This window comes from Gossypium hirsutum, chromosome A01 (genome assembly GCF_007990345.1).
Source record: "Gossypium hirsutum isolate 1008001.06 chromosome A01, Gossypium_hirsutum_v2.1, whole genome shotgun sequence".
NCBI lineage: Eukaryota > Viridiplantae > Streptophyta > Magnoliopsida > Malvales > Malvaceae > Gossypium > Gossypium hirsutum.
Window position 1 is genome coordinate 14,284,090 of NC_053424.1, and position 27,981 is coordinate 14,312,070.

The window sequence follows — 27,981 nt, forward strand, 5'->3', positions numbered from 1 at the left end:
CACGAAATTTTCACAAAATCATGCAATCATACCATGAACCTTAAAATAATAATAAAATAAATTTTTCTACCTCGGATTTATGGTTTCGCAACCACTATTCCGTTTAAGCCCTATTTTGGGATGTTACATTTCTCCCCCTTTTAGGGATTTTCGTCCCAAAAATCTTAGCTGTGAAGAGATTTGGGTACTGTTTTCGCATAGCCTCTTCGGGTTCCCATGTAGCCTCATCTACCCCGTGTCTATTCCATAGTACTTTCACAAGTGCAATACTTTTATTCCTTAATTGCTTTACCTCTCGAGCTAGAATCTTTACCGGTTCTTCACCGTAAGTCATGCCTGGCTGAATCTCAACCTCTGTCTGAGAAATCACATGTGAAGGATCTAAAAGATAACGACGTAGCATAGACACATGAAATACATTATGAATCTTCTCTAACTCAATCGGCAAAGCTAACCGATATGCTAATGGTCTGACTCTCTCAATTACTTCAAACGGTCCAATAAAACGTGGACTTAGTTTGCCTTTCTTGCCAAATCTGAGAACTTTCTTCCACGGGGATACTTTCAAAAAAACTTTTTCACCAACTTGATATTCGATCTCTTTTCTTTTTAAATCTGCATACGACTTCTGCCTGTCTGAAGCTGCTTTTAAACAATTTCTGATAACTTTCACTTTTTCTTCTGTTTCTTTAACTAGATCAACCCCGTAAATCTGGCTTTCTTTAAGCTCTATCCAATATAAAGGTGTACGGCATTTACGTCCATACAAAGCTTCATAAGGTGTCATCTTCAAACTTGACTGGTAACTATTATTATAGGCAAACTCTATCAATGGTAAGTATTTTTCCCAACTACCTTGAAATTCTAATACACAACATCTAAGCATATCTTCAAGTACCTGAATAACTCTCTCTGACTGACCGTCGGTTTGAGGATGGAAAGCTGTACTAAAACTCAACTTTGTGCCCAAAGCCTCTTGTAATTTCTTCCAAAACCGTGAAGTAAATCTTGGATCTCTGTCTGAAATGATCGATAATGGTACCCCATGTAGCCTGACTATCTCTGAAATATACAACTCCGCCAACTTGTCAAGTGAATAATCCATACAAACTGGGATAAAATGAGCCGACTTCGTTAACTTATCAATCACAACCCATACTACATCTTTCTTTCTCGGTGTAAACGGTAATCCTGTCACAAAATCCATAGTAACTCGATCCCATTTCCATTTCGAAACTAGCACAGGCTGCAATAATCCTGAGGGTACCTGATGTTCGGCCTTTACCTGTTGACAAATCAAGCATCTAGAAACAAACTCTGAAATATCTATTTTCATTCCTACCCACCAATACAATTTTTTCCAAATCATTATACATTTTTGTACTGCCTGGATGAATAGATAAAGGACTGCTATGTGCTTCCTGTAAAATCTTCCGAATAAGCTCATCATTCTTTGGTACACATATTCTGTCTCTAAACATCAAACAACCATCAGAACCAATCCAGAAATCTGATTCTATGCCTGACTCACATTGAGCTCTTTTAGTTTGTAACTCATTATCATCTTTCTGAGCTTCACAAATCCCTTCAAGAAATACCGGTTTAGCTCTCAATTCAGCTAAAATAGAACCATCATCTGACATGGCTAAATTGGTATTCAAAGCTCGCAATGTAAATAAAAGTTTCCTACTTAAAGCGTCAGCAACTACATTTGCCTTACCTGGGTGATAATCAATCACTAACTCATAATCTTTAAGCAATTCCAACCATCTTCTTTGCCTCAAATTCAAATCTTTTTGAGTCATCAAGTATTTCAAGCTTTTATGATCGGTAAATATCCGGCACCTTTCACCATACAAATAATGTCTCCAAATCTTCAATGCAAATACAATAGCAGCTAGCTCTAAATCATGTGTCGGATAATTTTTTTCATGTGGCTTCAATTGTCTAGAGGCATAAGCAATTACCTTTCCTTCCTGCATGAGTACACAACCGAGCCCATTCAAGGATGCATCACTGTAAATCACAAATTCTTTACTCGGTTCCGGCTGTACTAAGATAGGAGCTTTCGTCAACAATGCCTTTAACTTGTTAAAACTTTGTTGGCACTTCTCAGTCCATTCAAACTTAACATCCTTCCGTAGCAGTCTCGTCAACGGGGTAGCTATCATGGAAAATCCCTCCACAAATCGTCTATAATATCCGGCAAGACCAAGAAAACTTCTAACTTCTGATACATTTCTAGGAGGCTTCCAATCAACAATGGCTAAAATCTTGCTCGTATCAACCTTAATACCTTCACCTGAGACAATATGTCCAAGAAAATCAACTTCTCGTAACCAGAACTCACTTTTGCTGAACTTGGCATACAACTGATTATCTCTCAGAATTTGTAAAACTGTTCTCAAATGCTCTACATGCTCAGTCTCATCATGAGAATAAATCAAAATATCATCAATGAACACAACTACAAACTTATCTAAATACGATCTGAAAATTCGGTTCATTAAGTCCATGAAAATGGCAGGAGCATTAGTCAAGCCAAATGGCATCACAAGGAACTCATAATGACCATACCTAGTCCGAAAAGCAGTCTTCAGGACATCTGACTCTTTAACTCGCAACTGATAGTATCTGGATCTTAAATCTATCTTGGAAAACACAGTAGCTCCCTTCAATTGATCAAACAAATCATCAATTCTAGGAAATGGATACTTGTTCTTTACTGTTACCTTGTTAAGTTGCCGATAATCTATGCATAATCTCATCGATCCGTCTTTCTTTTTCACAAATAGCACTGGTGCACCCCATGGTGAACTACTGGGTCTTACCAAGCCTTTATCTGTTAATTCCTGCAAACTGAGCTTTCAATTCTTTCAATTCCAACGGAGCCATTCTATAAGGAGCAATAGAAATGGGCGTGGTACCTGGAATCAACTCAATACCAAACTCAACTTCTCTAACAGGAGGCAAACCTAGTAGTTCTTCCGGAAACACATCGGGAAACTCACATACCACAGGCACTGATTCAATTTTCAATTCTGGATCTTTAGTGTTTAACACAAAAGCAAGATAAGCTTCATACCCTTTTCTCAAACATTTCTGAGCAGACATAACAGAAATTATGGGAAATAACCTATCCGAGTCTTCTGAATTAACCCGAAGAATTTCACCATTTTCACACTTCAACTCAATGAATTTCTTTCCACAATTCACTATCACATCATGTGTAGTCAACCAATCCATACCAAGAATCACATCATACTCATCAAATGGCAATAGCATGAGATCAGCCGGAAAACAGTAGCCTCTAATCATTAAAGGACAATTTCTACATATTTTATCTACTAATACATGCTTGCCTAATGGATTCGATACTTTAATCACAAATTCTGTAGATTCTATAGGCATACTTATACTAGGCATCAATTTCATACAAACATAAGAAATCCCAAGTGACTGATACCAATAATGTAACACCCCCACGCCCGAAACCGTCACCGGAGTCAAGCTTGAGGTGTTACTAAACTTATCTTACCTTTTAAACAACTCTAAACCACTTATTTTAATTTTTGGAATAAACTATTTTTCTGCGTCATGGTTGCTTAAAAATTCATTTCTCGAGTTTCAAAACTCAAAATTAAGATCCGTAAATTTTTCCTGAATCTAGACTCATATATCTATCTACTAATTTTTTTCTAGAATTTTTGACTTGGCCAATTAGTACATTTTATTAGTTAAATTTTCCCCTGTTTCAAAACTCAACTACACTGACCTCTTCTTACTACGAGCCATGTTTCTTCCTGTAAAAAATTTCATATGACTAAGCCATTTGTTTCTCTCAAAACTAGATTCAACAAGGATTCTAACCATATAAATTACACCTTCTAATTAGTTTTGTACAATTTATGGTGAATTTCCAAAGTTGAAACAGGGGATCCAGAAATCGCTCTAACCCTGTTTCACTAAAACTCAGATATCTCATAAAATATAATACCTTTACCTATTTTGCTTATTCCATAAGAAAATATACATAATAAGATTTAATTTCATATATTATTCATCTTCAAACTATTTTTCTACAATTTTTAGTGATTTTTCAAAGTTACGTCATTTCTGTTACTTGAATCTGTTTTTAGGTTACTTTCACATTTTTCATAATTTTCATGTGATAATCATCAATCAATCATACATATTAATAAATATGTATATCATCGGCTATTTTATTAGCTAATCACTAGCAAGTATTTACACATCATTCATTGTTCATATTATACCAAAAGTAGCTAAGTTTCTATACATTCCATACCCAAAACAAAACGTCTAGTTATACCGAGTTATTTCTTTGATAGTGTGATCAGCCTCCGACGTTTCCTTCGATCCCCAAGTGACTAGATAAGTAATATAAGAAGAAGAAAATAAAGAGATTAAGCACTAGGCTTAGTAAGCTTACAAGCAAATAAATCACAACATTCAACATAATGGATAATTATGCATAATATCATCTAACATCATAAATTTCTTTACTTCTCAATTTCTATCTTCTTCTTTATTCCCTTACCTTCTTTCTTACCTGACCTTTCCTTTTTCATAAGTATAATCTAATTTTCCTTTGCTGTTAATTCACTGTAATTTAACTCGTATCCTGACCCGTTGAACCACTCGGAATACTAAGGATAATAGGGTCGTTCCTGTCTATCAATATCCTGCCAATGCCATGTCTTTGACATGGACTTAAATGAATTATTCCTGTCTCCAATGCCATATATAATATGGACTTACATGGCTCAATCCTATCTCCAAAGCCATATTTCTAATATGGACTTACATGGCTCATTTCTGTTCTGTCCTGTCAACCCTAATATCCTAACATTCCTAGGGTTCAACCGGGGCTTTCTAACACTTTTCCTCTGTCACTCCACCTTAAATTCGACTTTACATATTTTCATAACATAAGTATATAAATGCTGGAAATTGACAATAATAATGTAAAATAAAAGAATATTGCATTTATTTACTGTAACTTACCTTGATACAAAATGTGACTAAACTTTACAATTTAGTCCTTTACTTTTTCTTTTCCCCGATCTACTCCCGAATTTCGTTCTTCTTGATCTATAATAGCAAATTTAACTTATTTAATATTCAAATTTATTAAAACAGTCCTTGACCCAAACTTTTGCAAAATTATATTTTTACCCCTAAACTTTCACATATTTGCACTTTTGCCCCAAGGCTCGTAAATTAAACTTCATCCTATTTTCTTATGTTTTATGACATGCTGATCATTTTTCCCTTCTATGGCAATATCAAAATCACACTCTAACATATACTTATGACTATTGGTATTTTTTTTCCAATTTAAGCCCTTTTACTCGTTTTCACTTAAAACCGAGTAGCATAAGTTTTTTAACATAATTTAAAACCTCATATTCTATCATAAAACACCAAAATACACAAATTTCAGCCATAGGTATTTTTCCAAATATGAACCCTAGGCTGAATTATTGCTAGAATAAGCTTAATCAAGTTACCGAGACTCCAAAAACGTAAAGATCATTAAAAACGAGGCTTGGAATCACTTACTATGAAGCTTGAAAGTTGAAGAAACCCCAGCTATGGAGGAGAGCAAAAATCGGTAGAAACTAATTGAGAAGATGACCATTTTTGTGTTATTTTTCCCTATTTAATTCATTTAATATCCAAATGACCAAATTACCCCTCCTTACTAAACTTTCAAAAATTCCTTCCATGTCCTAATTTTTGTCCATGAACTTAAAATTGGTCAAATTGTTATTTAAACCCTCCTAATTAATATTCCAAAGTAATTTCATACTAAAAACTTCTAGAATGAAAGTTTTGCAAATTATTCAATTTAGTCCCTAACCTCAACTTAAGCACTTTATGCATGGAATTTCATCACGAAATTTTCACAAAATCATGCAATCATACCATGAACCTTATAATAATAATAAAATAAATTTTTCTACCTCGGATTTGTGGTTTCGCAACCACTATTCCGTTTAGGCTCTATTTTGGGATGTTACAAAATTCTTGCCTTTTCAAGAGTAGGCTAACTTATTCAACTTTAAAGCTAAGGAATAGCCTAAGGCCACACAATTTATCAGACTAAAGTTCTAATCTCGTGAAACAAGAACATTCATCCCTTCAAAGAGCCTAATAATGATTTTGTAATAAAGCAAGGTGGGTTACAACAAGGTCATTCACTAAAAAAAAAAGCCTGACAGCCCTAATCAACCGGGGAAGTCAAAAAATTACTTTAGGAGGTCAAAGATAAATCATAAATGTTTTGAGGACTAAAGTGAAATTTTATCATTATATTAACTTATAATTTCATAAACTTCAAATGGCGGCAGGAGGTCAAGAACCATTGCTTGCACCCTATCTTCATCCCAAGGGCGGCAGAAAAAAGTTGACAAGGTCTTTACTTCCCCTTAAAAATGAAAATTTAAATTTTGATCCCTTAAAACTTACTTTAAATTAGTAAATAATAAAATTATATTTAACCTAAAATAATAAAATTTTAATTTAATCCTTTAAATAAGTTATTAAAATAATAAACTTACATTTTACCTCGCATAAAATCGTAAAATTTAATTTCAGAACCTAAAAAGGTTTTGTGACTTTGACACCTGTCTATAACCCTACTAGTCAAAAGACTGCCCCCTACCCGAAGCATGTCAAGAATGACCACTAGTGAAAACTCAAAGGCGTCAACCTTTGTTGAAATTGGTGCTGTAGAATTTGCTCGCTGCAAGCCAATCAACTTGTGCTCGTAGATGGGAAAGGTGAGGAGCTAGAGGGATTCCACTGTATGCTCAGAAAAAAAAAGTGCATACGTTATATCAAAATTTTTAACTTTATACCAATACCAACATTATAAATTTTAATAAACGTTAAAAATTTAGTACATGTTTTTTCTTAGTAAAATTTTCAGAAGATATGGATAAGGGAAAAGTACATTAGGTGCAAGGTAAAGAGTGTGGAAAGAGCTTGGAAGAATTAGGAAAGCTGATAGATTGGTGAAGCAACCCTACCCATCTGATGCTACTGGTACCTCATTTGAAGAACAAAATAGCGTCGTATGAATTTCAATCTTTGTTGATGATTTTCTTCCTACTGGCAACCAAACATAAGCAAGTAGGTCTAGCTTTAATCTCTACTTATTCATTCCATTATAGCACACACCATAAACTAATATTGCCCTTTCTGAAATGAAAACATAAGGTGGAGGATACTGTTGTTCCAATAGGGTCGGAAGCGTGTAAATTATTGTACTAAAAAATCACACAAAGTTCAATTCCCAGGGAAGAGAGGTGGATCACATGGATCTCTTAAATACCAAGTCTTTCCTTAGTCAGAATATCCCTTTTATAGTAATTTAATAGCACAATTAAATACTACTATTATACCCTCAAATATTGAAAGAAAAATAGGACAAGAAAGAACACAAGAGTTTTAACGAGGTTCGGCAAATTATACCTACGTCCTCGGGCACTAACACCAGATGATAACTTTACTATCTTCAAAGTATTACAAACAAATAGAATTCCTTAAGAATTCTCAAATGGGAGAAGAGAGAAAACTAAGAGAGAAAGATTGGTTGGGATGGTTGAAATGAAAAATGAAAAGGCCTATTTATAGTTGAAGTTTAGGGACTAACTTGCAAATGGCCTAAAAAATTAGGGACCAAAATTGCAATTATCCCATTCAACTTTTCAACATTCGGTGCAACTTGCTCAACCTTTTTAACAAGTTGCTTCCTACCTTTGTTGACCTTTCAACAATCTCCACCTTGAATATTTGATTAGGATAATCACATCTTCACACACTTCCTTCAACTCCCCAAATTCGATAAAGTTATCTTTTGTAGTGCCTCTAAATGCGCTCTCGAGCGCCATACACCTGTAGGTGCTCAAATTCTCAGGATGTTAATCAAGTTCAAACAATGATTAAACTTGATTGTTGTTACCACTTTGGTCATCATATCTGCGGGATTATCTGCTGTCGGAATCTTCTGAAGTAGAATTTTTCCTTTTTCAAAGACTTCCCGCACAAAGTGATATCTTACGTCGATATGCTTGGTTTTTGAATGATAGACTTGATTTTTCGCTAAATGAATAGCACTCTGACTGTCACAATATAGACTAATATGACTTTGAACAACTCCCAAGTCTTTCAATAATCCATTAAGCCAAATAGCCTCCTTAACAGCTTCTGTAACTGCCATATATTCTGCCTCTGTAGTAGACACAGCTACTGTAGACTGTAAGGTAGACTTCCAACTCACTGGGGCTTTCGCAAGAGTAAACAGATACCCCGTAGTTGAACGACGTTTATCTAAATCACCAGCAAAGTCGGAATCAACATATCCAACTACAAACTGACCAAGTGCTTCATCCTGTTCAAAAATTAAACCAACATCTACGGTTTTTCGAAGATACCGTAGAATCTATTTCACAGCTTGCCAATGTCCTTTTCCAGGATCATGCATATACCTGCTCACAACTCCAACAGCTTGTGAAATGTCAGGCCTCGTACACACCATCGCATACATCAAACTCCCAACTGCATTAGCATATGGGACTTTCGCCATATATTCTCTTTCATCTTCAGTCTTCGGAGATAATTGAGTACTAAGTTTCAAATGAGAAGCAAGTGGGGTACTTACATGTTTTGTGTTTTCATTTACACCAAAACATTGTAATACCTTTTTCAGATATTGCTTCTGATTTAAACAGAGCTTGCCTCTCGGTCTATCTCTACTTATCTCCATGCCGAGAATCTTCTTGGCCTCACCTAGATCTTTCATCTCGAACTCTTGATTCAACTGAGCCTTCAACTTATCTATCTCATTTTGGCTCTTCGAAGCGATTAACATATCATCAACATACAAGAGTAGATAAATGAAAGATCCGTCATGCAGCTTCTGCAAATATACACAATTGTCATATTTGCTTCTTGTGTACTTTTGCCTTCTCATAAAGCTATCAAATCGCTTGTACCACTGCCTCGGGGATTGCTTCAATCCATATAGCGATTTGTTCAGCTTACAAACCCAATTTCTACCACCAGCATCTGTGTATCCTTCGGGCTGAGTCATATAGATCTCCTCTTCTAACTCACCATGCAAGAAAGCCGTCTTAAAATAAAGTTGAGCTAGCTCCAAATTCAACTGTGCTACCAAGGCCAACAAAATTCTAATGGAGGAATGCTTCACAACAGGAGAAAATACATCATTGTAGTCAATTCCCTCCTTCTGAGCGTAGCCTTTAGCTACCAATCTTGCCTTGTAGCGAATATCTTTCTTGCTAGGAGATCTATCTTTCTTTGCGAATACCCACTTGCATCCGATTGCCCTTTTACCTTTCGGTAATTGTGCCAACTCCCAAGTATTGTTCTTCCGGAGAGACTGCATTTCTTCATCCATGGCGCTTTTCCATTTATCACTTTCTAAGCTTTGCATTGCTTCTTGATAAGTGATAGGAATATCATCAACAACGGGAAGGGCGTAGGCCACCATATCAGTAAATCGAGCAGGTTTACGAATTTCTCTCTGTGGCCTTGTAACTGCAACTGGTTCTGGTGTACTTAGTGGTTCTTGGGTCAGAACCTCTTCAACCTCTAATTCCTCCATTGTGGCTGGAGAATTAGACTTATTAACTGGGCAAATCCCCATCTGCTCAAACTCCACCTGTTTTGGAGTACGCTCCACCTGCTGTGGAGTATTGCTCGTCTGAATATCTTTATCTGCTACCTTTTTCAATGTGGCAGATTCATCAAAGGTAACATCTCTGCTACAGATCATTTTCTTTGTGCTTAAGCACCAAAGACGAAATCCCTTCACTCCAGAAGTGATTCCCATAAAGAGAGCTTTCTTTGCCCTTGGATCTAACTTTGACTCCTTCACATGGTAGTATGCAGTGGATCCAAACACATGTAAGGAATCATAATCTGTAGCCGGTTTTCCAGACCATACCTCCATAGGAGTTTTTCTTTCTAATGCAGATGATGGCAAATGATTAACAAGATGGCCAGCGTATGTCACAGCCTCAGCCCAAAATTGCTTGCCCAACCCAGCATTGGACAACATACATCGAACTTTCTCCAGTAATGTTCGATTCATACGCTCTGCCACTCCATTCTGTTGTGGTGTATCCCTAACTGTGAAGTGTCGAACAATACCATACTCTTGGCACACATCGAAGAACGGATCACTTTTATATTCCCCTCCATTGTCCGTCCTAAGCCGCTTGATTTTCTTGCCAGTCTGGTTTTCGATCATAGTTTTCCATTTAAGAAAAACTCCAAGCACTTCATCCTTAGTTCTCATGGTATACACCCAAACTCTTTTGGAAAAGTCATCAACAAAAGTAACAAAGTAGTGTTTTCCTCTCAATGAAGGTGTTTTGGAAGGCCCCCACACATCTGAGTGAATATATTCCAAAATACCTTTTGTATTATGGATAGCAGTGCCGAATTTCACTCTCTTTTGCTTTCCCAGAACACAATGCTCACAAAATTTTAATTTGCAAGCCTTTGCACCTTTCAACAATCCTTGCTTTGCCAGAATTTGCAAGGATTTTTCGTTGGCATGTCCCAACTTCATATGCCACAACTGCATTGAGTCCAATTCTTTGTTACCGGAAGCTGTAGTGACTGCTCCAATAACTGTACTACCTTGGTAGTAATACAAGTTATTTTTCCTGATGCCCTTCAATATCACAAGTGCGCCAGATGTCACTTTCAAAATCCCATCTCTCATAGTAACAACTGAACCATTGGATTCCAAGGCTCCCAATGAGATGAGATTTTTCTTCAAACTGGGCACGTACCGAACATCAGTCAGAACTCTGGTTGATCCATCTTGATTCTTTAATTGGATTGAACCTATCCCAACAGTTTTACAGGCATTGTCATTGCCCATATAAACAACTCCTCCATTTAGTTCTACTAAATCAGAGAACCACTCCCGGTTAGGGGACATATGATAGGTACAACCCGAATCCAATATCCACTCATCTGAATGGAACGACAATGATGATGCAACCAGTGATAGTTCAGAGTCACTAGTATCATGCTTAGCAACACAAGCATCTACAGCAGCTTTTCCCTTATTCTTCAGCTTTGGACAATTTTTCTTCCAGTGGCCTTTCTCATGACAAAAAGCACATTCATCTTTCCCGAGTCTGGACTTTGACTTTGATCTCTCCTTTTGAGTTTTCTTCCAAGTGTATGAACGACCTCGGACTACTAAAGCTTCTGTATCTCTGATTGAGTTTTTCTGTTTGTCCTTCTTTCTCTGTTCATAACTGTATAAGGCCGCACAGACTTCGCTCAGAGATATATCACTCCTGCCATGAAGTAGAGTAGTTTCTAGGAACTCAAACTCCTCAGGAAGTGACCCCAACAGCATCAAAGCCAAATCTTCATCTTTGAATGTCTCATCCATATTCAGCAAATCAGTGACTAACTGATTAAATTTGGTGATGTGATCATTCATTGTGGTACTTGGGACGTATGTGAAGCGAAACAGTCTTTTCTTCAAGTGGAGCTTATTTTGACTGTTTTTCTTCAAAAATTTTTCTTCAAGTGCCACCCACAACTTATTTGCAGAAGTCTCCTTTGAAAAAGCATACCTCTGCTCTCGAGAAAGGCATGATCGAATTGTGCCACATGCCAACCGATTGATCGCCTTCCAATCTTTCTCCTGTACATCATCTGGTTTCTCTTCATCAATGGCAATGTCTAGACCCTGCTGAAAAAGGGCATCTAGAACCTCACTTTGCCACATACCAAAATGGCCCGTGCCATCAAAGATCTCCACGGCCAATCTTGCATTTGCAATTGTCGGTCTTGTCCACATGGACGATGTTGAAGCTCCTACACCGACCGTTTTCTCCATAATCTTTCAATATACCTAAGGAAATCTTTTCTGATGTGGAAGATCAGTTTAAACTGCAACCACAGAGCATACTACGATTAACCTTCAGCTCTGATACCACTTGTTGTTCCAATAGGGTCGGAAGCGTGTAAATTATTGTACTAAAAAATCACACAAAGTTCAATTCCCAGGGAAGAGAGGTGGATCACATGGATCTCTTAAATACCAAGTCTTTCCTTAGTCAGAATATCCCTTCTATAGTAATTTAATAGCACAATTAAATACTACTATTATACCCTCAAATATTGAAAGAAAAATAGGACAAGAAAGAACACAAGAGTTTTAACGAGGTTCAGTAAATTATACCTACGTCCTCGGGCACTAACACCAGATGATAACTTTACTATCTTCAAAATATTACAAACAAATAGAATTCCTTAAGAATTCTCAAATGGGAGAAGAGAGAAAACTAAGAGAGAAAGATTGGTTGGGATGGTTGAAATGAAAAATGAAAAGGCCTATTTATAGTTGAAGTTCAGGGACTAACTTGCAAATGGCCTAAAAAATTAGGGACCAAAATTGCAATTATCCCATTCAACTTTTCAACATTCGGTGCAACTTGCTCAACCTTTTTAACAAGTTGCTTCCTACCTTTGTTGACCTTTCAACAGATACATTAGTTTAATGAAACAATTTTGAGCTTCCCTTTTTTTCCTCACATCCCACTTAACTTTGAAATGGGAGTCTATAGTTTTCTTGTAAAAACAAAGTTGAACTTTGAAGTTACTACATACAGATTCATGGGATATGGAAATCAAATATTAAGTAGTGCATGCCGATGCCATCCAATATAATCCCTTCTTAAGTTTGGGTCCATTTACAGGTCATACATAAAATTTGTATTTTTTATTTGAGGACATTTAAGGCTATTATTGCTGTCCCACAACCGCCTAAAGAAGCAGAGGCAAGGTGGCCGTAAGCTGTAATGCTAATTGCTATCCGGCAAAAATGCTCAGAGGTTGAGATTGAGATTGAGATTGAGATTGAGATTGAGATAGTTATGAATATTTAAGTTGCATTCATTAATTTTAATCAAGAGAGGTTCAAAGGTTATGTTTTTTCTGTTGTCCTACAAGCAAACCAAGTTTCCCTTCCTCTCAATCCATACATTTTCTCTATAATCTTACAACTTTTAAAATACTCAACTATTGGGTTCTATAATCTCTTGAATTTAGTACATATACTTCAATTTGATCAAATTTAATCTCTATACTCTTTGAATTAGTCAAGTTTAATTCCTATACTTTTTAATTTTTAAAAGTTCAATTTTGACCAAACAGTAATAGTTAAAATCAGTTTCATTAAGTTCTATATTAGTCCTATGTTATGCGAAAAGTTGTAGATTTAATCGGTGTTTTTCAACTGAATCATTGTTCCTCATTATATTTTTTGAAATTTGGAAATTTAGTCTTAATGTAAACCATAGTCGTTAAAATTTTTAATTGATATTTTTGTGAGTAACATGTGAAAAAATAAACTGACATGACATTACACATGCGATTATATATTAATTTTTGAAAATAACATAACTTAATGAATTTAATAACTAACATTTGATCATAACTAAAATTTTCAAATACTAAAAATACAAAAATTTAAAATGACCAAAATAAAGTATAAAAACTAAATCCACAACCTACGTGTGATACAAAAATTATTAATGAAATTTAAGTTATAGCAAATTTATTCATATTTTCTGTTAAAATCAAACTTAAACTGACCAAAGGAAAAAAAATCTACTTGTTTACCATTTGAATCAACCTTACTAGATCATGTTACCATTAAGGTTCAAAAATACTTTCAAAACGAGTATTTTAAAGTTTGATATTATTTATCATTGCAAAAAGTGTTTTTGGAAAAAAAAGTTAAAAATATTTATTTCAAACATGGAGAGAGATTCCTTTGCAAAGGTAGTAAAATTAACAATTTGTTTACGCTTAATATTTTAACAATTCAACCGTCATATTTTATATTTTATTAATGTAGATCAGGATATCAAATTTGGAGTAAAGAAAATCTTTTAACTATTTATTTTTTGTAAAAAAAAACTTTTAAACATTAAATATATATTAATATAAACAATATTTTAAATCGATATAATAGAGATATTAGATCAATCTGAAAGTTTATATACATGGTAAGTACAATTATATTAATAAATTTAACGATTGAATTATTAAAATACTAATGATAAAAAAATTATGAAAGGGTTTAAAATTTATAGAGGTGTTCATAGGCCTACCCGAAATGTGGGAGGGTTTGGGCAAAAATATAGGCCCGAAAAATGGGATTGGACAAAAAAAAGCCCATTTAAAAAATGGGCCGGGCCTCGGGTAAGGTATTTTTACTCGAGGCCTGGCCCGGCCCAAATTTACTAAAGGACAAAAAAATTTGTATTTTTTTTAATTTTTGAATGCTATTTTCTTATTGTTTTCTCCCTATTTTGCTACCATTTTATTACTATGTTGCTACTGTTTTGTTATTATTGTTTAGATATTGTATAAAACTTATTTTCTTGTTAATTTTGTTATTATTTTAAAGACATTTGTTAATTTTTATTATTTTAGAGGCATTTACTTGTTAAATTGTATTTATCTTAGTGTTATTTAAGTCTACATATTTTTTAAAATTTATTTTCAATTTGTTGAGAAATATTTATTTTGATGTTTTTAGTATTTTTGATGTATAATATATATTTAAAAATAATATAAAAATTAATACGAGCGGGTCTGGCCAGTCTCGGGTTTTAGCATTTTTATCTGGGTCGGGTTTGAGTAAAATTTTAGGCCTGCCCAAGCCTAATAAATGGGCATGATTTTTTAGTCGAGCACGGCCTAACTCATGAACACCTCTAGTGTAAAATCATATTAAATTTACAACGGTGTTAGTATCTTTTCCAAATAAAAAAATGTTAAACTTCTTTAATGATAATAAGAAAGGAATTTTGAATAATAAGCCGTGACTTATTAATAATTTGAATCAAAAGATAAAAAAATTATTATGTGGGTTGATTTAAAAAATTGTTTTGATTTTAACCATAGGAGATAGGTAAAATGATAATTAATACTTGAGAGTTTAATTTTTATATTGGGTATGAAATAATATTTAATCTCTTAATCAACCTACTGAATGCTATCATACAATAACTAAAGGAAGTAAAGAAAAGAAGGAAACAAACAACAAATACAAGAGTGAATGAGAAAGATGGGAGCAGCAGCAAAGCAAGTAATTAACCAAACCTCTTTAACAAACACATTTTTCTTTCAGTCATTGTCATTTCGTCACTTCTCAGCTGCCATCACTCTAGACTTTTAACGTGCCAACCCTGACCATTCTTCACATAACTAGTATCTTTCACACAAAACTACCCTTTCGTTTTAAGACATTCTACAACACTGTCCAAGAAGTACAATCTTGGAAAGCCTGCCTCTCCATCAAACGAAACAGTCTCTCCTCCTTTCTCTCTCTTCATTGTCTTTGCCGATGTAAATTTTTGTCTCAAACTGCTTTCGAATATTCAAACTTTCTTCCTCTTTATCTCTCTCTAAAGTTGCAATTTTTACTATTTGAAACCTTCAAAAACAAAAACAAAAACAAAAAAATACTAGCAAGAAGGAAGATAGTTAGCTCCCCTCCCCCCTTTTGATTAAAACCCACGAAATCTTTTTCCAAGAAGCCTACTTGTTTCTTGGCAGAGAATTTTTGATCAAATTTTCTTGGGAGATTCCTGTCGAAAGTTTGGGTATTTCTTGGTGGATTTTGGTCGTTAGGTTGAAAGACTAAAAGGGTTTTTATTTTATAGAAAGAAGGAATAGTATGAAGATCAAAGAAGATGATCATGAAGCTGTGAAGGGCTTTTAGCTTTAGACAAGGTGCTTCTCTCCCCCGTCCCCTCTTTTTTTCATTTGAAGACTTTTTGTTTCTGGGTTTTATTTATTTTTTTTCTTTTGGTTTAAGCAGTTATAGGCAAATTTTCTGACATGGAATTTTGTTTGTTTTGTTAAATTGTCTTTTACCTTTCTTTTGACTTCTATACTGGTGGCATCAATTTTGTCATGTTCTTGAATTCTAGAAAAATTTTCTTAAAGATATTTCTTCCTTTCTTTTATTGTTTGAGGTTGAGCTAGGGTTCTGTTGCTTTGAATTTCTAGGAGAGAAAAGTTAAAGCTTCCTAGCCAATTTGGTTGAAGACTTGAGAAGGATATTTAAGGTATGGTCAGCTTCATTCATAGTGTGATTTTCATGATGATGTTGAAATCTTGGTGATTTTGACCAGTTTTTTACTGGAATAATCTATTTTCATTTATGTACATTGTAGTCAGGATTTTATATGAACTTTTGGGTAGTCTAGGACAGATGTATAACACAAGGTTTCACTTCTTAAACTTATTATGTCTCTTTTGGTTAGTGCATTTTTTCACTGCCTGAAATTACTGGTCTATGTTGTGATCAGCTCATCTTATTAAGACGTTTAGCCATACAGTAATGCCAAAGAATCAGTTGGCTGAAGAGACTAGAAATTTCTTTGAGACTACATTTCTTATTCTTTCTTCTGAGACATGGTGATTGGGAGCTCATATCGCCCGACTTATTTTTTCTTTATTGAACTTGTGAAGTTCAGAGTAATAACGAACAAGCAAAACATTATGGTTGCAAAGGGACGCCAGAATGCCACTGACTCTCAGAAAGTGGAGGTGGGAGAGATAGATACTAGTGCACCTTTCCAATCTGTTAAAGATGCTGTCACTCTATTTGGTGAAGGTGCTTTCTCTGGGGAAAAACCTGCCATGAAAAAGGCAAAAGCTCACTCTGCAGAGGTAATACTGATTCGCAGAAGTTCTCTTTCTTCTTTCACCTGAAATTTTGTGTCAAGTCGTAGTAGTATGTGTCAAGTTCTTTCTTTCATTTGTATATTCTCTGGTTCTCGATCATCTCTAATGATTGTAAATATTAAAAAGCATAAGAACGGTACCACTCAGGATTATGAGTAAAGCATCTATTTTATGTGAAGGCTGAGAAGCCTATGTAAGGAGTCTTTTGACGTCTTTCTAAGCTGCATATATTAATGTTCTCATTGTTCAATTACTAACTGCACAACCAGAGCTTCAGGGATGGATTGCTGGGAAATCTCGATAGTCCACTAATCTTCTATTCTTATTTGGATTTGAGTTGCAGAGAGTTCTAGCCAAGGAGACTCAGCTTCACCTTCCTCAAAAAGAGTTGAACAAGTTAAAGGAACAGTTATCAAATGCTGAGATAACTAAGGCTCAAGCACTTGTAGAGCTAGAAAGGGCTAAAAAAACAGCTGAGGAACTCTCACACAAACTCAAAACTGTTAACGAGTCCAAGGATTGTGCAGTCAAGGCTACAGAAGCTGCAAAGAATAAGGCTAAGCAGATTGAAGAAGCAAATTCTGGTATTCTTCCCGGACCCGATGGAACTAGGAGCCAGGACTCGGAAACTGCAAGGGAACAATACATGACTGTAATTACTGAACTTGATGCTGCTAAACAAGAATTGAGGAAGGTCTGTCAGGATTGTAATGCATCCGTAGAAGTGAAAATTGCTGCCTTCAACCAAACAGAAGAAGCTGAACATGCAGCTAAGGTTAACATGGAGAAGGTTGGAGAGCTCTCTAGGGAAATTTCATATGTACAGGAGTCGATCGGACAAGTGAAGCTTGCATCTCTTGAAACACAGCAAGAACAAGCTAAAATGTTTGCTGAAAAGGACACTCAGAAGCAATTATATAAAGCTACCCTTGAAGAGTCAACAAAGAAGTTGCTTGCTTTGAAGAATGAGTTTGACCCTGAACTTATGCGAAATCTTGAAGCTCAACTGCTTGAAACAGATAATCAGATTGGGTCTTTGCAGAAACAGATGGAAAGTGCAAAGGCTTCCGATCTGGAGTCTGTGCGAACTATTACTTCAGAGCTAGATGGTGCTAAAGAATCGCTGCAAAAAGTCGCTGAAGAAGAGAATTCCTTGAGGAGTTTGGTGGAGTCTCTTAAGGTGGAACTAGAAAATGTGAATAAAGAGCATTCTGAGCTGAAGGAGAAGGAAGCGGAAACTGAGTCCATTGCTGGGAATCTGCATGTCAAGCTTCGGAAAAGTAAATCAGAGCTTGAAACTTTCCTTTCGGAGGAATCCAAAACAAGAGGTGCCTGTGCAGAAATGTTATCAACCCTCCAACAGCTATCAGTGGAAACAGAAAATGCACGGCAAAAAGCGGAAGAGATGAAAATGGAAGCTGAGAAGTTAAAGTTGGAAGCTGAAGCCTCAAGAATTGCACTTCAGGAAGCAGATAAGCAGCTGGTAGTTGCTCTGGAAGAAGCTGAAGCTGCAAAAGAAGCCGAGACTAGGGTACTTGATCAAATAAAGATGCTTTCTGAGAAAACAAATGCTGCACGTGCCTCAACCTCTGAATCTGGAGCCAATATAACTATCTCCAGGGAAGAGTTCGAGTCTTTGAGTCGTAAAGTTGAAGAGTCTGATAATATAGCTGAAATGAAAGTGGCAGCTGCCATGGCTCAGGTCGAAGCTGTGAAGGCTAGTGAAAATGAGGCCCTTAAGAGACTAGAGGCAACTCAAAAAGAGATTGAAGATATGAAGGTTGCAACTGCAGATGCTTTGAAGAGGGCAGAGATGGCTGAAGCTGCAAAGAGGGCTGTGGAGGGAGAGCTCCGGAAGTGGCGTGAAAAGGAACAGAAGAAAGCAGTTGCAGCTGCATCTCGGATTCTGATAGAAGCACAGATGTCAACAGAATCATCCCCCAGCACTACAGAATTCAAAAGCAGAACCCACCAGAGAAAATTGTGCAGGCTAAAATGTTGGAAAAAGAGAAGTCTTCTGTCTCGAAAAAGGTGCTTTTACCTAATATCAGCGGTATCTTCAATCGAAGAAAGAACCAAATTGAGGGTGGATCTCCGTCGTATCTGCCTGGTGAGAAGACTCTGTAACATTGATTTGCCTGATCTTTGTACATTTATCAATGGTTGAGAGAAACATATTTGGTTGTGTGTACATCTGAGAACTGTGAAATCAAATCCCTGTTATTCTTGTGTGAGGAATTTAAAGTGGAATATCTAAGGATTAGTTTGCAAGCAAAGTGGAGTAAATGACTTGTGTATATTATTACTATTAGGTTAATTGATGACTTGGCAATGGAAATGAATGTTTGTGTTGTTTTAAGTGCCAAAAGTTCTTGGAGAGCAATGTGGCAGCAATGATGTTGACGAGCCTTCGGCACTAAGCAAAGTTAAGCTTTGATGTTTTTGGTCACTCAAATGACTGGTAGAATATATATATATATATACACACACACACAATAAATGTTCTTCACATCCTGATTATCAGCCTGAAACTTGTCTAATTTGCATTATTTTGATTGAGGAATGAGAAGCAGGTGAATCTAGTTGATTTTATATATAAATAAAAACAAGAGTATGACCAAAGTGGGCATACCTTAGATGAGAGAAAATCTTATGGTATCACCAGTACCAATCTCAATTATTGATGTCAACATGTGAGTCTCTTTTAGTAATTAATTTGATGGCATGATATAGATAAGGGGGTGGGGGTGGGGGTGGACAAAAAGAAAAGAGACTTGTGAGCCTTTTCCTCTTAATATTTTGACAAATGAAAGCAAAGTCCATTTAGATGAAATCAATCACACTGAAAATGAAAATGCTCTTAAAGCCCATGCATGAGAACAGCCTACTTAACAATAGAAATCATTCAACACTCTCAAGTCTTAAATCAATTGAAAATTTAGTGAATTATCCTAAAATTTGAAAGGAAAAAAATATAAACAAGAAAAATACAAAAAAATATTAACATGGGAAAAAGAAGTTAAAATATGGAAAAGACTACAAATTTCAAAACAAATCCATTAAAAAGAAAAATCTTGTCTTTCCCGTGCCACTGGAAACTCTGGAAGTTAAAACTTCCCCCCCCCCCCCCCAAAAAAAAAAAAACCTTTCATCGCTCTTAAAGGCCAACCATCCGTTTCTCTCTCTGAAGAAAAAAAAACCATCATTTTCTTGAAACAGTACTCTCCTTTTTCCATCCCCTAAAACCCATTCTTTCTACCACTCTTTGTGCCTTGGAATGATGTCAAGTAGCAGAGAAAGAGAAGAGTCATTAACTTTCCCAACAAACCCATCATCGACCTCTTCTCCAATCACAGTTTCAGACCACCTTGACCGTTATCTCCAAGACCCATCTTCCCACATCGGAAGTGCTTCTGGGAGTTACTCAAACGAGGGTCTTCTAGCTGCTGAAACAGCTAGTCCCAGTAACAGTGATGTTGAGTTTGGTTTCTCAAGGCCTGACTTTAGACAGCAAAGTCCAATCTCTGGCACTGTCCAGTTCTATCAACGCCATGTCTTCCTTTGCTACAAAAGCCCATCAGTCTGGCCTCCTAGGATTGAGGCTGCTGAGTTTGATCGTTTGCCTAGGTTGTTGTCTGCCGCTGTTCTGGCCAGGAAGGCTGATATGATAAAAGAGGTAAGTGTGCTTTTTTCTCTCTTTTTGGTTCATTATGATTCGAAAGATCTCAAGGTCTGGTTAGTGCTTTTGGCTTCAAATTTGTTATCTTTATACATTTTTGGTGAACTTAAGTGGGGTTTTGTTTTTTCCCTTGATTGGCTTAATCTTTTGAGTGATCCTAAAATGTAGAAAACTTGTGGTTTTCTTACGAACTGAATCCCATTTTTATTAATTTGTGGGTTTAATGGGTATTTTTGGTGGGCCTGTATGAACAGATTGACTTTAGGTTATGGTTCTTTATTTATCTTTTTAACATAAAATCACATTTATTCAGACTGGTTTTGCTTTTTGGTAACTTGAAGTTCTTGTTTAGGTGAGTTGGAGCTTTGGAGAAATGCAGTTTTGACATTTTGGTGTAACATTTTCGTAAATTAGACTGGGTGTTATTCTCCAGTGTGATTGTCATTTTCTCTAAAGGTTCTCTTGAAGGGAAATATGATTTTGTGTGTGTGTGTTAATAGTTTCTATTTCACCTTCTTACCTTAGGGTTTAGGGTTCAACTTTAGTACATTCATGTAGGCTTTTGATGGTTTGTTAAGTAGCTTTGTTTAGGAGTGATTTTGAGTTCTGCAATCTGTTTTCTTTTTAGTTCAGAACTTGTTATTACAAAATTCAATCTGTTTTATTACCTAGGGGATACAATCCTGTTTTCGGATTTGTGTGTTTAAAGGTGATTTAGTGCTCTTCAGTCTGATTTTTTTCTGCTTCATATTTGTTCGTTTGATGTGTGCTTTGCATTTCTTACCCATATTTTTCTGAAGCAGAATTATTTTGATTTTATATGTTAACACACCTAGCTTATGTTAAGTTTGGATTTGATGTTCTCAAATCAACATGATCCTTTGAATCCTAAAGGAACTAAATAAATGTTTTCTTTCTTTTTTTATTTCGATAAATGTCTGTTTTTCAACGTGTTTGTTTCAACTTTCTTTATTTAATGTGAATGAGGCATCTATAAAAGCATATCCATACTGGCATGCAATGCCGGTTATGGGTCAGTCAGAATTACTTTCCCTTTGTATCTTTCTAGGGCACCACATTGAGTCACTGAGGTATTCCCTTTTGGTTATAATGTAAATCTTTTTATCACCATGAACAGATAAATGACATACTTTAGATAAAAAGATAAATGATATGATAGTTGGTTGTTGGTTTAAGCATCATTTAAGATTTTGAATTTTCCCTGTCCACCATGCTTACATTATCTATTTCTGCTTGTCTTCTTATAGACCCGCTTGACAATATGTGAAGGGCATGATGGGACTGAGACATCCAATGGAGATGTACTAATATTTCCAGACATGATTAGATACAGGTCTATTGCAGCTCCATTGAGGTTTACTTAGATGTTTCACCTTTACTTTCAAGCTTAATACTGATCACTGTTTTAGCTAAGGATGCAGGAGATTGACCCATTTTGATGTTGACACTTTTGTTGAAGAAGTACTTGTAAAGAATGGTGAGTGGCTGCCTGGAACTCCTGAAAAACTAGAAGGGTCATTTGTTTTTGTTTGTTCTCATGGATCCCGAGATCGGCGTTGTGGAGTTTGTGGACCTCCACTGGTTAGCAGATTCAAAGAAGAGATAGTATTGTATGGTCTTCAAGGTAGAGTGTCTGTTAGCCCATGCTCACACATTGGGGGTCATAAGTATGCAGGAAATGTTATTATATTTGGATCAAATTTCAACGGAGAAGTCACTGGACATTGGTACGAGTGATCTCTCTTCCACTGGCTATTTTGTTGAATCTCCCTTGATTTGTTAATTTAGTTTCTTTTTCTTCATGTAAATCTTCTACTGGGTTGATAACTGAGCCTCCTTTTTTTTTTAAATACATAAATATTTTGTGCAGGTATGGATATGTTACCCCTGATGATGTACCTACACTGCTAGAGTGGCATATTGGGAAGGGAGAAATTATAGATGTATTGTGGAGGTAACTTTTTTGGCATCAGCTTGCTTCTATGTTGTTATCAATCCTTCGTTTGATGTCGGTTTCATGTGTAGAATATAATATAAGAGGATTAAGAATGCAATATGCCGAAACTTTAGTATTTAAGGTAGGGCAAGTGTGAAATAGAAGTTGCAGTGAGTAATTTGACTGAAAACAGAATATGAGCATGTAAAATGATGCCGGGAACACACTCAAAATCTTCACCTTATATTGCTCTGTAGTGAACTGTGGGAGCTACGGTAGTACCTTGAATGTTTTCTTACAGAACAAGAAATGTTCAGAGTATAGACACGATTTGACACACTTACCATGTATAATAGGGGATTTAAATGCTTATTTCAGGGGTCAGATGGGTTTATCTGAAGAAGAACAGAAGAAGTTTCAAGAACTAAGGCGCCTAGCAAATGGTGAAACTACCAAAGAGGCAACACAAAGACAAATGGATGAGATGAACATAACTGCCTGTCAATCTCAAGATGATCTCGCAAGCTGTTGCCAAAGAAACAGCAGTTCTTGTTGCCATGACCCTCCAAAGTCGGATATTGTGGATACAGATGAGGGGGTAGCAAAGCTGACACCTGAAAAGAAAAAAAGTGGCAAGAAGCTTATTTCGAAGATAAATAGCGGAAAAGGTGCCAGTGTACGCAAGGTTTGTGCCAAACCAACTTGGTTCGAGAGCTGGGAACGTGAAGATACATATGCTGCTCTTGCTGTTGTTTGTGCTGCTGCATCAATTGCTGTTGCTTATAGCTGCTATAAACAGCTAAGTTAGAAGTGTGATATGATGTTGACATTGCTCATACTAAGCTGATGGTATCATGGGGTCTCTCACATCCCTTTCGAGTACTTTTGCTATTTTTCTGCAAGAATTTTGTTTGGCATTGGCCATATTCCAATTATCATCTTCCCCAGTTAACGAATGAGGAGTTAGAAATGTTGACATTAAAGCTAAACAAGTTATTAACTGATGTGAAGTGGCAATTGCCATTAATGCATATTATCATCAACCAACCATCAATCTTAAGAAAATTATTAAAGAAAGCTGCATGTAGTAGAACTGGGAAGGTCTTGTTTCATACAGAGTCTCGTTTAAAAAGAAAAGGCATGCGCAATTATCCACAACAAGGTGGTATACCAAGTTACACCGGATCAGTTGTCTACCAAGTCTGCATCGAGCTGATGCAAGAAAGCTCTGCTATGACATTTGATGATCGAAATACAAGGCCTCATTCTACGGTAGTTAATCAGTCTTGGTTCTTTGTAACATATCGGCAACAGCTATGTAATCGGTATTATCTAAAATCTAAACACCATTTACTTTAAGGCCATTTAACGACTTGCACAGGCCATTCTGGTCTGCAAGCTTGTGCAACTCGGATTCAATTGTCAATGCAATTGCGGTATCATCTGGATCTGGTTCAGGAAATTCTACATGAACTGACCCCTGTTTGATCGGCGAATTGGTCTCTTTATGTGTAGCTTGATGCTTTATGTAAGTGTAAAGCTGTTGATGGTAGGTGTGATCCAACGAGAAACAATTATCTCCAGTTCCATTGCTGCTGTGACGTGTTGATCCAGAACCTTCTTTTCTACAAAAATGTGGAAGGGATGAATAATCCATTATCTGCATAGTTGGAATGAACATGTCAAAAGTCTGGAAATAATCGTAACAAAGCTGGATCAAGCAGTAAATCAAAATCATGTCAAAGCGAGCAAAACCTTATTCACTAAAATTTATCAGTATGTAAAGAAATGATAGCAAAGGAGCAAAATGCCTTAAGAACAATCACACAAGAACCAAGTGAATGATGAACGCCTCATTTTTCGAATTATCCATATAGATTAAAATTCAATGAAGCTATGTTTTCATACATCAGAATAAAACAATACATAAAACCATGACAAGTTGGTTTTGAAAAAAATGAAAGGACTGATTATCTAAAGGTAGTTGAAAGCAAACTAAAGGCTTACTACAATCCTCTTCACATTACCAGATCATAACATTAACTTGCAGGTCAGTAATGATTTTAACATAGGTGCAAAGACAAGAAGTATTTCTGACATTTGAAACAGACAACATGCTAAATAGAGTTTTCAAACTAGGATGGAAGGGTTTTCTTACTTTCAGCAACTCATCCTTTCCAGAACCTTGAAGCACCTGAATTTTCCTCTTTGTCCTTTCTTGCAAGAGAGGTTTTACAGCCTGCCAATAATTGCAGAAAAGCATTAGCCTTTTTTTTTTTTGGGGTGGGGGGGGGGTTGGGGGGGGCATAAATTAACTGAGAGAAGAGAACTAAGAAACATAATAAAAAAAAAAACAAAACAAAAAAAAAAACCTTCCAACATGCCGAAAATATATATGGCGCATTGACAATATAATATGTCTGTGTCTTCTCAGGATAATTCAAGTCATCGATTGTTGATATAGTGGTCAGTATCTGCATTAGCAAATAGCACAGGAGACTGATCAGCATTAGGAAGACTAGGGTTAGCACAGTAATGAGCAGAAAATTTTCTTTTCCTTTGATTCACTTTTTTGGATGCTTTCCTGTGAAGAAAATGAGAACTCTAACATCATGCCAAAAAGTAATTAAACAGAGAGTAAGAGAGAAGGTTATATGGAATTAAAACATACCTTTATTTGATTCAATGCTGAAAGCTTCAAGCCAGTCATATCCAAAACCTTCAGACAAGTGCTGATATGCCGTCCATACTTCTCAGTGGCAGTAGGCTATAACAAAAGCAACTGTTAGCAAGCAATTGTACAAGTGAAACAACATCAAAGTAGCAGCGTCATACCCACCAATACAACACGGTCTCGGTATTCATTCATTTGAATGTGCGACTGTACATAGTAATTCACCTGCAACACAGGATGACAGATTTAAGGGTTATAGAAATAACCCAACAGTGCATGCTGAAGCACATGCTCGTACTAAAAGATGCCTTCCACCCAACAATTTTCCCTTTCTAACACATTAAGTATCCAATTCTTCTAGTATTATTAATTAAACATGTCCGCAAGAAGGAAAGTGTTAATGAAAGAGAAAAAAGAATGCAGTTATGGTCAATCTCCAGGAGAAAATGGTGCCAATTTCCAAGTAACTTGTGCCCTCAATTAAGCTCTTGTATTTGTGCATTTAAACATAAAACACAACTAACTTTGTCCTAATAGATTATACTGGACACAAGTTAACTTTTTGCAGAAAAACATATGGGTACTTAAAAGCTCAATAGTGTGCCTTTGGATGATTTCTTTCAACAACCGTTTCAAATATCAAACCAGACTCCAAAGGCTGCAATGCCAAATTTAGAAATACAATGAGATATGATGTCCTTACAGATGCTTTGTCATATGTGCTGAGCCCAACACCAATAGCAATGACAGGAAGACCCTGCAAATGTCAGAAGGAATGAGGCAGTTAATCACCAAGGAAGCTCTTTCGAATGTAACAAAAGTTTTCCTTCCAAAGAAAGGGATACATAATAACAATATATTCTACATATTGTCACGTCAAAACAAATGAGTTACTAAAACCAGTTGCAGGACAATCACAATAAATATGAATATGAAGATATATCCCAATGGAATAAGTAAATACCTCTTTTGAGTAACCCGACAATCCTACAAGCTGAGAATCTCGAACTGCTCTATATAAGTCAGTGGGGATAATTGGTTTCTACATAATGAAAAAGTAAAATGAGTTATCTCATGAATCAACAATTGCCAGAACAAAATTTATCAGTTACCGCTGAAGCTATTTTTTGCAGCTGAGTCAACCACACAAGTCAGTATGATCTCTATAAGTGTATATACACATGGTTTTGCAATATCATAAATCGAAAGATATAAGAAATCAATTAGGGTTCAAAGGAAAAACTCACCGCTAATATGTTGTCAATCTCATTCTGAATTCTCCATTGTAAGCAGTCAATTAACTGCACCAGGGAACAAATTACGATTTAATAAACAGAAAAAAAAATGGTATACTTGATGCACAACATTTAATTATAGCTTAAGTGCACCAGGTGAATCTCACCATTTTATGGGCTTTCTGAACATTCCAATCTCTCGCTTTGAGAAACCGTACTAAAGTTTCAGTTGGATACCCTTGGTGCATGTTCTGCAGACCGGGATAACCAACGTTAAATAAAACCTCAGCTGATCATAGTACAAACCAGAAATGTAAAAGGCTGTATTCATCTATCCTATCCAGATGTCAGGTATAGATCATTGTAAAGATTTTAATTCCTTCAGGACACCTCAAATGTCAATAAAAAGTAGTGGCACTGGGACAGACACTCGTAAGTAATTTATTTATCTACACACCACACTTAGCCTTAGATACTTTATGACGCTGCTAAAATCTAGATATCCAACTTGTATAGTTATATCTGTAGATACTTGATTTTGGCAACTAATATTTTTGTTTCTCCTTAGGTATAAATAAACTTATTTTGCAGGAACTTGCATAGGTAACCTGGAAAAAGTAATCTACAAATACTTTAAGAATAACATCATGTTTCAGTAACTAATCAAAAAGGTCATGCCAGAAGCTAGTAGTAACCGAGATTTGAGTAACTCTTTGCCAAGGTACACAACTAAGTAACTACACCCCAGAAACTAGTTAAATACTGAGAATGAGACCAAGTTCAACACAGAAGCAACTACAACTTCACAGAACAAAAAAAAAAAAAGAAAAAAAGAAAAAGAAAAAAAAAGAAGACTATAATTAAGATAAATCAAGCAAGAGATAGATCAGGATCAACTCAGAAAAGGAACAGTTAAATATGAAATTGCATGACACCAAGCAATCAGATCAAGTCCTAAGCAAAAGTTCTAGTAACTAAAAGAAACTTGCCTAATTGTTACTACAAAAAGAAAAAGGAAAATCTAATCTGTATTTTCTATTTTCTCTTCAGCTCATTATCTCACCACCCAATTATTTAAATAAAAAGAAGAAGAAGAAGAAGAAGAATACTAACCTGAAATGTGCTCTTCATTCGCTCATCAACTGTTGGCCAAATTTTCCCAAAAAGAAAAATGTTAGTGATTTACAGACCAAAACAAAAGAAACCCAAGAACACAGAAATGGTTTTTTTCCCCCTTTAATCTCACCAGTTTCCATCAAGGAAAGAAATTGCTTAATAGCTTCTTGATGAGCATTGCTCATTTTCGCTTTCTGCTTTTTCCTTTCTCACGAACAAGAAGAGAAAAAAAAAAGATAGTAAAGAACAAAACTTCGATAACAAAAATTACAACTTTAACTAAAAACAAAGCTGTAGTGCTACTCAGTCCTCATTGTTGCTCTCTTTATAGCTTGAGTTTAAATATTTAAGCTTAAGAATCACAAAAAGAGATGCAAGTAAATAAAAGAGCAAAACATTTTTTAGAAAGAAATAATAAAAAAAAATAAAAACCGAAACTATTGAAATCTGGGGTTCCTTACTTTTTTTCTTTTTTTTCGAATGCAGCTGCTTTAAAAGATATTATTAAAGAAAAATATCGTTT

At 35.7% G+C, this 27,981-nt stretch overlaps 3 protein-coding genes across 3 annotated transcripts; 2 read left to right on the plus strand and 1 right to left on the minus strand.

The window, feature by feature from the left end:
* The first annotated feature begins 15,065 nt into the window (after positions 1-15,065).
* Positions 15,066-19,135, plus strand: LOC107917846 (WEB family protein At5g55860). Its single transcript, XM_016847199.2, is given in 5 exon segments — positions 15,066-15,837; positions 16,117-16,175; positions 16,587-16,782; positions 17,141-18,737; positions 18,740-19,135. Coding segments are annotated over 3 exon segments (1,953 nt in total). The 5' UTR covers positions 15,066-15,837; positions 16,117-16,175; positions 16,587-16,611; the 3' UTR covers positions 18,925-19,135.
* A 695-nt stretch (positions 19,136-19,830) lies between these two features.
* On the plus strand, positions 19,831-23,365 carry LOC107917849 (uncharacterized). The gene is made up of 5 exons (XM_016847210.2): positions 19,831-20,473; positions 21,745-21,830; positions 21,919-22,224; positions 22,368-22,451; positions 22,812-23,365. Exons 1-5 carry the CDS (start codon positions 20,075-20,077, stop codon positions 23,239-23,241), a joined length of 1,305 nt encoding a protein of 434 aa, XP_016702699.1. The 5' UTR covers positions 19,831-20,074; the 3' UTR covers positions 23,242-23,365.
* Positions 23,366-23,518: 153 nt separating this feature from the next.
* LOC107917850 (SEC14 cytosolic factor) lies at positions 23,519-27,937 on the minus strand. Its single transcript, XM_016847211.2, has 11 exons — positions 27,589-27,937; positions 27,456-27,484; positions 26,510-26,593; positions 26,355-26,408; positions 26,072-26,149; positions 25,811-25,864; positions 25,273-25,332; positions 25,105-25,200; positions 24,806-24,907; positions 24,592-24,672; positions 23,519-24,093 (listed from the first exon to the last, which is right to left on the minus strand). The coding sequence occupies exons 1-11, from the start codon at positions 27,641-27,643 to the stop codon at positions 23,773-23,775; spliced, it is 1,014 nt and encodes a 337-aa protein (XP_016702700.1). The 5' UTR covers positions 27,644-27,937; the 3' UTR covers positions 23,519-23,772.
* Positions 27,938-27,981: the final 44 nt, after the last annotated feature.